General features: G+C 34.2%; 1 protein-coding gene across 1 annotated transcript; it reads left to right on the forward strand.

Annotated features, from left to right (window-relative positions):
• Positions 1-393: 393 nt before the first annotated feature.
• On the forward strand, positions 394-9,176 carry LOC106053525 (salivary glue protein Sgs-3-like). Its single transcript, XM_056028511.1, has 3 exons — positions 394-455; positions 6,032-6,247; positions 6,826-9,176. Exons 2-3 carry the CDS (start codon positions 6,154-6,156, stop codon positions 7,392-7,394), a joined length of 663 nt encoding a protein of 220 aa, XP_055884486.1. The 5' UTR covers positions 394-455; positions 6,032-6,153; the 3' UTR covers positions 7,395-9,176.
• Positions 9,177-13,350: the final 4,174 nt, after the last annotated feature.

Below are 13,350 nucleotides of genomic sequence, written 5' to 3' on the forward strand. Positions count from 1 at the left end.
TGCCTTAGAACCTCTTTATATAGCTGGCTCGTCTATTCTATTGTGTTGTCCGCCCATCGCTTTCTATGTCTGCCTTTTTATTACAGTAATGCGAACATTAAAACTATTGAGTATATTTTCTAACTATATATTCAACAGTAAATACGTTTTAATATCATGAGTTACTGTGATTTTAAGAGGATGATACAATCTTCAAAAATAGTTTCATAAAATCAATAGTTTTTCTTAGAATAAGACAAATGACAACTATGAAATTCTATTTATATCTTCATGTATTGACGGCTGCTATAGTAGCTTTGGCCAACGTTCAAATTCTTCTTTAGATGCTTATTACTTTAATTACAATCAACAAAGATCAATAATTTAAATATAAATATTGCGAGCGTGCTAACAAACACTGTTAAATTGAATGTCATAATTGCAAACAATACTGTCATATGGAGCCTGGCGCGAAGGTAAGAAATACACTATAAATATACTTATCTTTTGAACGTTATCGTTGATGGTCGGGATGTCCGTGAATAAATTTAAATATAAAATATGTTTTCCTTTGTTGTGTCATTGTTTTTTTTTCTTATTTATATTTTTTCATGTTGCGAAGATCTAAAATACTTATATCTAAAAGACTTAAAACCGAAAGGTTTATACTAGGCAATATAGGAGGACGTTTCATCTTAGGAAAAATGCTATCTTTTTAGACAGTGTTAGAGCAAAATCAAAGGAGGTATATTTTATGGCAGATAAGGATTTTGAAATAAAACTTTTTAATAGCAGGATAATGCACCGTAGAAACCTAGGAATATGCATTTTGTTGGCTTTCAATACCAAAAAAGTGCATGACGGCGGGGCGTAACCCTCTGAGGGAGTCACAGCACGTCAGACCCCCTTGCTGGCAAACGCGGGAAATCTACAATTTTTTCTACTAACTCCAGGAAGATGTATTCTAGGATACAATAAACGTCTCCCGAAAGAATGATTAATTATGTACACACACACACAAACTCACACACATACATATATATATATATATATATATATATATATATATATAAGGCTAGTATATATATATATATATATATATATATATAAATATATGTATATATATATATATTTATATATATATATATATATATATATATATATATATACTAGCCTGACATTACCCGCGGCCTGCGGGTCTAAGTTTGTGTTTACTAATCTAGTGGATTGGATTTAGATGTATATCTACGTTAAACTTAGCTAATGATCCTTTCAAGTTTTTTCTCTTTCGCTACGAAAATAAAATTAGTTTTGCGAAAATAGGTTTACCCGAAGCCAATACATACATATCTATCAAAAACGAAAAGAGCGATAGCTTTATTAAATGAATGGGATTATAAAGTAAACAATTAAAAGTAATAATTTTTAGTACGCGATTCATGTATGAATATAGGCCTATCTCAACTCGGCTTCGCAGCTTTCATAAATTAATGTATTAAAAATGCTTTAGAAAACCAAACTGAAATGTTAATTTGATCAAAATATGAAAATGGACTATAATTAGTATGTTCATGTGTTAAAGTATAATCTGTGCAAAGACAAGTTATATCATCTTAGAGCTGAATTAGCGTTTTAGATCTAGGGATGGAAAGATGTGTAATGTTATGGCCTTGAGGTCAACTATAGATGATTGTTAGATTTCAATCAATTTCCCAGCAAGCGTTTGAGTTTTATTGTTCGTGTGTTTTCAATGTAGTTGATCAACAGTAAAGAATAATCAAGACATCAATTTAACTAGTGAAGAGATGTGGTCAACACTGATGAATAATTCATTCCAATAAAAGGCCACAGTAAAAGTCTCTGTCAAATAAAACACGTCTTTACCCAAGAGAATCCTATCGCTAACTGATTTTCTAGTCTCTAACCCACTAGTCCCGTTCAGTATGTCTTCTATGGTGCGTGGCTAAATAACTAATACTATAAACTAGGTGCCTAACAGTAACATTACTGTATTGTCTAATGAAAAAATGTTCGTCATGAAATCTGTAGTCACAGATATAAGGAACTAATTTATGTAAAAAATGGTTTTGAAGCACAAATAATCTTCAAATACAAAAACAAAATTTAATAAAATACTCAGAAAGACAAAAATATAAAGGCACATTCCTCGTTCTATATGCTAGGACGAATTTGTACAAAATCGTCTTCTTCCCGAGTGCTATTAGAGCATGGAATGAGTTGCCTGAGCTAGCCAGGAAAACCAGTGACTTGGCGGAGTTTAAGTCATTGGTTAATATGCATCACTAAATGCATGACGCGTAGGACGTAATCATCTTCTTTTTTGAAGTAACGTCTGTATCATATAAGATAAGATAAGATGTATAATTAAAGTTTTAAAATGTGGGAATAATTTGAGGCTATATCAACTAATTAATCACAATATATAAAATACTATAATGATTAAAGATATACGTAGCCCAATGATCTTCAGAGCAGGGCACACTTCTCTCGAGTACCCGAAGACACACGCCCAATACCTAACATAACAAAAAAAATACAGTTCGCAACACATGCCCAGTAGTTAAGCTGATAACTCTGGAGCAAGAGGTCTGTAGGTACATTTTATATGCCCTTATATAAACTTTTCTAAAGGCAATCACTCCTGTCTTTATAGTAGCTCAAAAGACAGTCAACTCCCCATTATTTGACAATATCCCAACTCTCGATGTTGTTGAAAAATAGTGAAAGAGCGGGAACGCTGGTGTGTCGATCGATCACAAATGGCCATAGTGACCATAATCAATTTGCGAGACTAATACATCAACACTAACCTTGATACATGATCTGATAAGAAAGATACGCCAACCGATTAAGAAATTAGAAAAAGACACAAAATAGAGCAGTGAGATTCATTACACATTTAATTACAGTTTGATCTTTAGTAAAATCACTAAATTTAGAAAGCCTTCAGGATAGAAGACTTAAAAGTAATGTAGCAATTATACATAAAACATTGAACCACAATCTTCAAATACAAAAACAAAATTTAATAAAATACTCAGAAAGACACAAAGATAAAGGCACATTCGTCGTTCCATATACTAGGACAGATTTGCAGATATGCTTCTTCTTCCCTAGTGCTATTAGATAGAGATGGGAATCGAACCCAAACTTTTAAAATTCGGGTTCGGTTCGGTTCGGTCAGATTTAAGTTCGAGTTCGGTTCGGTTCGATGACGAGTATAATTTTGGGTTCGGTTCGGTTCGGTCAGGTCTAAAGTTCGGGTTCGGCTCGGTTCGATGCTATGAAATTATGTAATAGTAAAATTAAGTTACAAGGTTTAATGAAATTTATTAGTTAAAACACTTTCATTTGAATTTTTAGATAAAACAAATTAAACAAATACTTTGCAACATTATATAATAGGCCTATGGGCAAAACGTTTTCCAAAATAGTGTTTCCTACATACATTTTAAGCGTTGTAAAAATTTCTTAACAGAGATAGAATTGAAGATGCGGCAGGTTTTCGCTCAAGTCGGCAAGGGGTTTAATTCCGGGCGTGACTCGGCGCTAAGCGTATTCTAACCTTTTTCTCTTAGTAAGCAGAGAGAATTTTTTAAAAAGGCTAATATCGATGTGCTTTCTTTCAGAACGCACTATTCATCATAATAAAAAAAAAAAAAGTCGAGGGCCATATTAAATCTAATAATAAAGAGGCAGACCTGGCCAATAGAAGTATGCAAGGGACATTCTAGGTAGGCCTACATATTGCGCACGTACTTCTATAATGGCCGTGATCTTTTTAAACAAACATTCCTCGTGTAAAGACGTCTCTATCGAGGATTTTATTTTCACACATAAGTCGTCACTATAATAAATAGCAATATACGGAAGAAATTCGACTATTCTGAGACAAAAATGCAGAAGAATCACACTAGAGGAGATTTTTTTAAAATGTTTTCTTCAAAACGTTTTGACCCATATTGTGCATACGCGCCTCAAAAAAAGCAGTCTACAGTTGACAAGGTCTTATTTGAAGATAAAATGACATCTCCTACTTAATATATTTTAATTTTTAAACATGCAATTTTACTAATATTCAGATAAGTTACACTGAAAATAAAACTTTTTTTTTCGACGCACCCTCTCCTTGTTAGTTGGTCGTTGATTTGTCGCTTACAAACAGCTAGTACAATTGATCCAATATAGGCGTTTTATATCTTAATGGTAAGGATAGCATAGATGAACTTCTTATGGTCCGACAGTTACTCTGGGCAGGGCACGTATGCCGTCTTTATTTTTTTTTTTTGGTGAGCTAAGAGGTGGTCGACGTAACAAAAATAAATCACTAAATAGAAGATAATTAAAATTTATTTGAAACTGGAACACAAATGAACTTATTGTAGATTTATATCTACACTCTATAATCAGCAAAAAATATTCTACTCTCAACTAGCAGCCATCTCAAATAAAAGTGACAATATTTTAATGTTGACTTTCTACTTACTAGAAAATAGAGTCTACATCTAGATCTAATTAGAGGGCGCCTATCGACTCAAAACTAATATTGCAAACAGCCCGCGAAAATTCAAGGACAGGGCAGAGTCGGCACTTACGGAAAAACCCATGGGAACCCCAGCGCGCCGTTTTTTTTTTAATTTTTAAAGTTTTCAAAATACCCCCCCTCCCAAGTTTTCAAACTATAATGGAATCATTAAAATTTAAAATAAAATATTTAAGTAAATTTTATTATTTTTATTAAACCAAAAATATATTAAAAAAAAGGGATGTACAAATTGCAAAATTTTAAGAAAAGGAAAGTACATTCGGTTCGGTTTCAAGCAGTTTCAAAGTTCGGGTTCGGTTCGGTTCGGTCAAAAGCAAGGTTCGAGTTCGGTTCGGGTTCGGTTCGTTTCCCATCTCTACTATTAGAGCATGGAATGGGCTGCCTAAGTTAGGGTTAGGGTTAGGGTTAAAACCAGTGACTAGGCAGAATTTAGATCATTGGTTAATATGAATTACTAAATGCGTGACGCGTAAGACGTAATCAACTTCTTTTTTGAAGTAACGTCTGTATCGTATAAGATAAGAAGATAAGATTACTTTTTATACTGGGATATCTCGTTATCTTTCAAAAACTTATTAGCTCATTTTAAAAAAAAATTCTCTTTCCTTTTTTTTTTTTTTTTTATTTTTTTTTTTTTTTGGTCTTTTCCCCATGACAAAAAAATTCTTGATTCAAAGTCTAAGGAATTCCTAAGTAGTATTACTACCTTACTAAGAAAATGGCACCAGCTTAAAAAAAAAGGACATTTTAACTTTTAGACCTTGTGATCTATAGAGCAAATGATGTAAAGCCAACCGTTTATCTGGCCTTCGGGTAACGAGGGTTTAATGTGGCTAGCACAACGACCAACAAACAGCGTTTACCTTCCCATTACTAATGTTACGTATCTAATAGAGCGTGGTGGACTCAGAGACCACCCAAAGCGCTTTATCTCACAGCACCTCCGGACACCAGCTTAAGTCAGACAAATCTTTAATTCCTATGTGTAATATGAAAAGAAGCAGCCCTTCTATTTATGTAAATAAAAAAGAAAACAATAAAACAAAAAAAAAAAAACATTTGTAAAAACTTTAACATTAATAATTAAGATATTGTTGATGTAATAATAAGGCTAGTCTTCGAGTCCAAATATTAATGAGGAATTATTTCCCGTGGCTACCCAGCATCAGCTTTGACCTACATATTTCAGCTTTGACCTACATATTTCAGCTTTGACCTACATATTTCAGCTTTGACCTACATATTTCAGCTTTGACTTACATATTTCAGCTTTGACCTACATATTGCAGCTTTGACCTACATATTGCAGCTTTGACCTACACATTTTGCCAAACCCAGTATTATTATATATTATATAAGCTCGTTCGCTTATTTGATTGCACTCGCTGTCACATTGTCTTTAGGGGAAATAATTTTCTGTAAGTAACGGTATAACAGATGTGATAGAAATATATTTTAATATAGCATGATTTTGTTTTTTCAAAGGTTATATTCAAGCAATAATATAGTCAAAGTTGGAAGCTTCCAAATGATTAACATCTATCTGGCGAAAGAACCAAACAAGCACAAAATAATGTCATTTTATTGTTTTTAAACATATAAAAGCGATGGTGATAACCATGTCGCTGAGACTTCATAGCTTTCTGTTTCTTTTACTCCTGGTGGGCAATGGACTTCAAGTATTTGGTCAAGGCCGTCGTAGTAAGTCTTTTTATCTTATATTTTAAATTACAGACGTTACTTTTAGGAATTTGTAATATACTGTATGACTTCGCTACACGCAAGGCTCGTAAATTAATTCTCCACGAATTAAAGAATGAAAAAAATGCAAACACGCGTCTACGCGTCTCCTAGTGATAACACAGCAGATGTCCTGGCACCCTGCTTATCCTAGCAGATTTCTTCATTGTTTTTTTTATGCACCTTATTTTAAAGATCCGCTATTTTGATTCATACTTTATTTTTTTATTCACGCATTCGCTTTCTTATATTATTATTATTTCGTTTAATTGTTTCCAAAACACTCTCAGTGACTATATCGACAGTGATACACAAATCAAGATCCTCGGGCCGCTTGAAATATATGTCTAGCACATATAGAAATGTATAATTATATACAAACGTAAATCATACATACATAAATCAATAAAAATAGTCATATATGCATCCATATTTGAGTTATAAAATATGCTGTATTCGTTCTTTATAGTTTTGAAATTTAATATAAATATAAATATGTTGTATCTATTTTATTTGGGCACATCATAATGGCAATACAGCACAAAGAACTTCAACTTTGACAACTGAGGCCCCAACCACAACTACAACTTCAGCAACTGAGGCACCAACCACAACTACAACTTCAGCAACTGAGAAACCAACCACTACAACTTCAGCAACTGAGGCCCCAACCACAACTACAACTTCAGCAACTGAGGCACCAACCACAACTACAACTTCAGCAACTGAGGCCCCTACCACAACTACAACTTCAGCAACTGAGGAAATAAAACCAACAGAATATACAACTTTATCAACTAAGGCACCTACTACAACTACCATTTCAACATCTGAGACCCCAACCTCAACTACAACTACAACAACTGAGGTACCAACCACAGCTACCACTTCAACCACTGAGGTGCCATCCACAGCTACCAACCATTTTAAAGAAACGACACGCGAGATACCAAACACTACTGCAGCTAGTACTATGAGTACTATCACCAACACAAATACTCGAATCAGGAATACACCCGAAACCACTACACAAAGTAGCAGTATGAATTTTAAAGCTTTGTTGATTCTGTTATCATTAAATCTTGCTATTTGTTTCATTTTAGCATGAACTTCATCATCAGTTTTCCATCTTTTTGATTCATATAATTCTATGTTGTTTAACTCGGTGACAAGAGGTTAAGAGGCTTGCTGTCAAAGATAGGGACACGGGTTTGAATCTCGTTAAAGGTTCGAATTTTAAATTTATGGTACCCCTGAATGTAACAATAATAGGTACCTGAAGCAGTCAACGTAGTAAAGGTGGTTTGTGGTTTCGCTTACCACAAGACACCTTTGTAAATTGGTATTGCTGCTATAAAAAACAGTTACTTTTTTTCTTCTGTTTAGTCTTCCGATTCTCGCTTAAGAAAATAATGATATCATAATAAATATATAATCTTATATGATACAGACGTTACTTCAAAAAAAAAAATGATTACGTCATACGCGTCATGCATCTAGCCATGCATGTTAACCAATGACCTAAATTCTGCCAAGTCACTAGTTTTCCTGGCTGACTCAGGCAACCCATTCCATGCTCTAATAGTGCAAGGGAAGAAGGAGTTTTTGTACAAATGTAGTGTGTTTTTTTTTAAATATTCCTTATAACGACAATAATATTTACGACATGGTAAATTTGGCTGAAAAAAATAGTATTTATCCCAAATATTTCTTTTAAACATGTTATGTAATAGTTACTTATTTTTCTGGCTGTCAAAACATTATTTGTTATAATTGCCTTTGAAATCACACAAAAATGTCTAAAAATATTTTATTTTTCTTTACTTCTACATCTACCCATTGCTTTTTTTATATTTTATACTTGTAACTTGAGTGTTGATTTTGACTTTCTGCAACAAGTACTCACTTTTGCAATTCTGTAGTGCTGAGCCCACCCCTTTGAAACCGTAAACCATATCCTCTTTGAATGCCCCTCCCTAATCCACCTTATGCAGACCCTACTTCCACTACAGCCCAACATAACCAACACCCTGTACGGCAGTGCTGAACAACTGAAGAGAACAGCACACTTTTTTTTCCATGGCACAGTCTGCAAAAGAGCTGACCAGCTCAGCTGCAAAAAAGCTGGTCAGTAGATAAAAAAGTAATTAAGTAACATAAAAAAAAATATTATATTAAAGAGTCTTATACTAAAATATTATCACAGTAACTAGACACGGTAAGCGACATCCTAGTACAAGCAAAATACACGACATCAGTTTTAAAGCTTAGACGTCTAGGAGAAATACATCATTCTTTGTTCCAAAATCTATACTTGTTATAATCACACTGTTTGCTACGCTCCACAATAGATTTTATATAAAAAATAACTGCCCCCTTTCCCTTTAGCGTCGTTTTCTAAATAAACATTTTAGAAAATTTCATGAATATAGCAAGACATCGCCAAATAGGATAGGTCATAGTCCTACCTCAAGTATAGTCAAGGTCTGCGAAGTTCATCAATTTTATTCTATCATTTTTTTTTTTTACATCAGTTTTTTGACAATGTAAAAACAAACAAACAACAAGTGGCACTTATCATGATATCATGACATTTAAGAACTATTAAAGTTCTGATACAACGTGTACTTTTTAAAAGTAAATGTGCAAAGTACACTATTTTTAAAACTATTCACTATAAATATTAATAAAAACAAACAAGGGAGACCATACTGTTATACAAGTCAAAATGTGATCCATTTCCTGCATATTTTACAATATTTTTATGTACATGTTGTTTTTGTTAATTTTCTGAAAAATTTGTTTTGATTAATATGTTTATAACTATATTATATGTGTTCGGTTAGCTACAAATTATAATTATAATTTATAATATTAAATTATTAAATTAAATGAATTAAAAATACATAATTTATAAATTTTATGTCTTCTGTTAATTAAACTACTACCTCTACAAAACAAGAATTTTTTTTCTTATTGAAGTCCAGGATTATTTTTAGTTTGTATAGAACCTATTAACCTTAAACACTTTTTAATTTTTTTTCTACATTTTGCTTCTTTAATGCTTTGATCTGCTAATATCAACAAGTTAGCAAATATCTTTTTACTAGTTTCCTGACAACAATGTAAAAGTATGATATTAAACTAGAAGCCCTCAATAAGTTTTGACCATAAAATCATCTTTATCATACATAGTTTATAATATTGATTAATAATAATTGTTATTTATTTAGTACTTAAAAAATAATAAATTATAAAAATGAATAATGATAGATATAATAAAGTGCATTGAAAGCAAAGAAAACCTCAAAGCCAGCTATTTAAATCTGAAAATGACAAATTAGTACATAAATTGTGGTGTGGCCAAAAAAAAATGCTTTCAAAGAAACATCTGGAGATCGATCCCCACAAAGAAGTCGAGTTATACATTTAAGACTATTATGAAATTACCGAACAATGGAATAATCGCTTCATTGAGTTTGTTATTCCCAATAAGCGCGCCACCTCATTTACATCGTTTTGTTGACGTTTGCGCGCCAAGAAAAACGTTCTATGTTTGGATTATTCATTCTTTGATTCAGGTCGAAACTCCACACTGAATCAATCAAGTGTGATATTTTTTTTACTATTGAAAGATATATACATGACCTTGTATATAGTAAGACTTAAGATTTGTAGGGACTTTCCTTTGATCGGAATGTTCCCTATAAAGTGGTGAAAGAGAAATTCTGTCATTTTTCATAATAAAACAGGTGAATGAATGACTGAATGGAGTCCTCGAACTGTTCTAAGTCACTCATATCTTCATTAATATTTCTGTTTACAACAAAGGTCTTTTCTTTTGGTACCAGGGATTTGAAGTGTCATCTATATCTATGACATTTGTAGGATTAGACTAGAATGTCGACGAAGATTTTTGTACCAAAAGCCAATGTATTGAAAATGTAACATATTGTTATAAACCTGGTGGTGTCACAGATGGGGGTGGTGTGTGTGTGTAGTCAGCCAACGCCAATCGCCCCAGGCCAGCGCTAGATGAGCGGTCGAGCGTGACGAGCTACGACGGTCAGCCGAGACGAGTTTCAACATGACGGTTCGGGAAGGATCGGCGTCGTGAACACAGCTCAGGAGCGTCACGAGAATTGTAGTCATCTGACCACCCAGAATGGTCGAGCGACGTTCTGTCCGGTTCTAGAAGGCCAGTAGGGACCCTATATAAAAAGCGAAGGTATCAGAGACGAGTTAGACACAACTTCCCGATCTACAGTTCGTTACAACGGCTCAGTACAAGTCCGAGACGAGACAGAGAGACCAGTGCAAGAGTTGACACGGCGGAGAGATATTTGTACAGTCTTGTGTTACGTGCTGCCAATTGTACAGTGTTGGCTGTTATTTATTGACATTAAACTATTACGTTATTTTGAAGCCCAGAGTTGTCAAGTTCTTTAAGTAGGTGGTGTCGTTTGGTGCCATTTGCAGCGAGCGTGGATAGGGAGATTCGTAACATATACTTTAAAAAAAAAATTGCTCCTTAATGAATCTTTCGATGTTAACGTTTATTAGTATAGTAATTATACCATTTTGGAGGCGCGGTGGCTTAGCGGTTAAGCTGTTAGCTTCTAAAGAGTGGGATTTTTATTGCGGGATCCTAGGGCGCCTCAGTCCACCCAGCTCTAATGGGTACCTGACATTAGTTGGGGAAAAGTAAAGGCGGTTGGTCGTTGTGCTGTCCACATGACACCCTTGTTAACCGTAGGCCACAGAATTACATGACCTTTACATCATCTGCCCTATAGATCACATGGTCTGAAAGGGGAACTTTACTTTTTTTTAAAGTATACAATTGTTTATATTGATTGTAAACAGAAATACGGAAATATAGGCTCTACCACATAATAATAAAGATAGGAAAAGAAATAACAAAGATAAGGAGTTATTGCGAAATATCATGGTTTTTATCATCTAACAGCATTATGTTTAAACGTTCAGTCAGAACGAGGCTTAACTTCGTCATCAATCAAATACTTATTTTATTCTAGTATATGACGCCTCAGTCATATACATACACTCTTTGACTCTGCTGATATACACTCTGTCAACATACACTCTGTCTACATACACTCTGTCTACATACACTCTGTCTACATACACTGTCTACATACACTCTCTCTACATACACTGTCTACATACACTGTCTACATACACTCTGTCTACATACACTGTCTACATACACTCTGTCTACATACACTGTCTACATACACTGTGTCTATATACACTCTGTCTACATACACTGTCTACATATACTCTGTCTACATACACTGTCTACATACACTCTGTCTACATACACTCTGTCTACATAGACTGTCTACATACACTCTGTCTACATACACTCTGTCTACATACACTCTGTCTACATACGCTGTCTACAAACAGTGTCTACATACACTCTGTCTACATACACTCTGTCTACATACGCTGTCTACATACGCTGTCTACATACACTGTCTACATACGCTCTGTCTACAAACGCTCAGTCTACGTACGCTCTGTCTACATACGCTCTGTCTACATACACTGTCTACATACACTGTCTACATACGCTCTGTCTACATACACTGTCTACATACACTGTCTACATACACTGTCTACATACACTGTCTACATACGCTCTGTTTACATACGCTCTGTCTACATACGCTCTGTCTACAAACACTCTGTCTACATACACTGTCTACATACGCTCTGTCTACATACACTGTCTACATACGCTCTGTCTACATACGCTCTGTCTATATACACTGTCTTCATACACTGTCTACATACACTCTGTCTACATACACTCTGTCTACATACACTGTCTACATACCCTGTCTACATACACTGTCTTCATACTCTGTCTACATACACTCTGTCTACATACACTCTGTCTACATACACTCTGTCTACATACACTCTGTCTACATACACTGTCTACATACACTCTCTACATACACTGTCTACATATACTCTGTCTACATACACTCTGTCAACATACAATCTGTCTAAATACACTCTGTCAAAATATAATCTGTCTACATACACTGTCTACATACACTCTGTCAACAAACAGTCTACATACACTATGTCTACATACACTGTCTACATACACTCTGTCAACAAACAGTCTACATACACTCTGTCTACATACACTGTCTACATACACTCTGTCAACAAACAGTCTACATACACTCTGTCAACAAACAGCCTACATACACTCTGTCTACATACACTGTCTACATACTCTCTGTCAACAAACATTCTACATACACTCTGTCAACAAACAGTCTACATACACTCTGTCTACATACACTGTCTACATACTCTCTGTCAACAAACAGTCTACATACACTCTGTCAACAAACAGTCTACATACACTCTGTCTACATACACCAGTTTTAGTCTTTAAAACAAAGTACCATACAATACATTAGTGTAACACTACCTTATAATAAGCTTACACATAGACATTATCTACATCCCATAGATCATAAAATTTTAATATAGTTAATATAACGACATTGTTCACTACAGAGTCTTGACTATCAACTGGCTGCCCTTGTCTATACTGCTTTGGATTATATTGGTTTTATTTTTTTTTTTTTGTTTATAGTTTCTTCTCAGGCTTCAAACTTCAAACCATTCAGTTTCACCTTTTTTACTTGTTCCTTCGCTTGTCCTTTCTTCTCCATAAACAATCGGCGAAAAATTCCATGCACTTTGTTGTTTTTTTTTTTATTTCAATTCCAAGGGATACAATTCCTACTACGCTCCCTTTTTGTGTTTTTAAACGGTTGTGTCCCTTGTTAGATTTTTTGTTTTTTGTTTTTGTTTTCTTATCTTATCTTATATAATACAGACGTTACTTCAAAAAAAGAAGATGATTACGTCCTACGCGTCATGCATTTAGTCATGCATATTAACCAATGACTTAAATTCAGCCAAGTCACTGGTTTTCCTGGCTAGCTCAGGCAACCCATTCCATGCTCTAATAGCACTAGGAAAGAAGGAGTATTTGTACAAATTTG

The sequence above is a fragment of the Biomphalaria glabrata genome, chromosome 5, assembly GCF_947242115.1.
Source record: "Biomphalaria glabrata chromosome 5, xgBioGlab47.1, whole genome shotgun sequence".
NCBI classification, from domain to species: domain Eukaryota; kingdom Metazoa; phylum Mollusca; class Gastropoda; family Planorbidae; genus Biomphalaria; species Biomphalaria glabrata.

Coding starts and splice junctions, on each gene's coding strand:
- LOC106053525 (XM_056028511.1), top strand. CDS start 6,154: ATGGTGATAACCATGTCGCTGAGACTTCATAGCTTTCTGTTTCTTTTA. Junction 6,248..6,825: donor ATTTGGTCAAGGCCGTCGTA/GTAAGTCTTTTT, acceptor ATGGCAATACAG/CACAAAGAACTTCAACTTTG.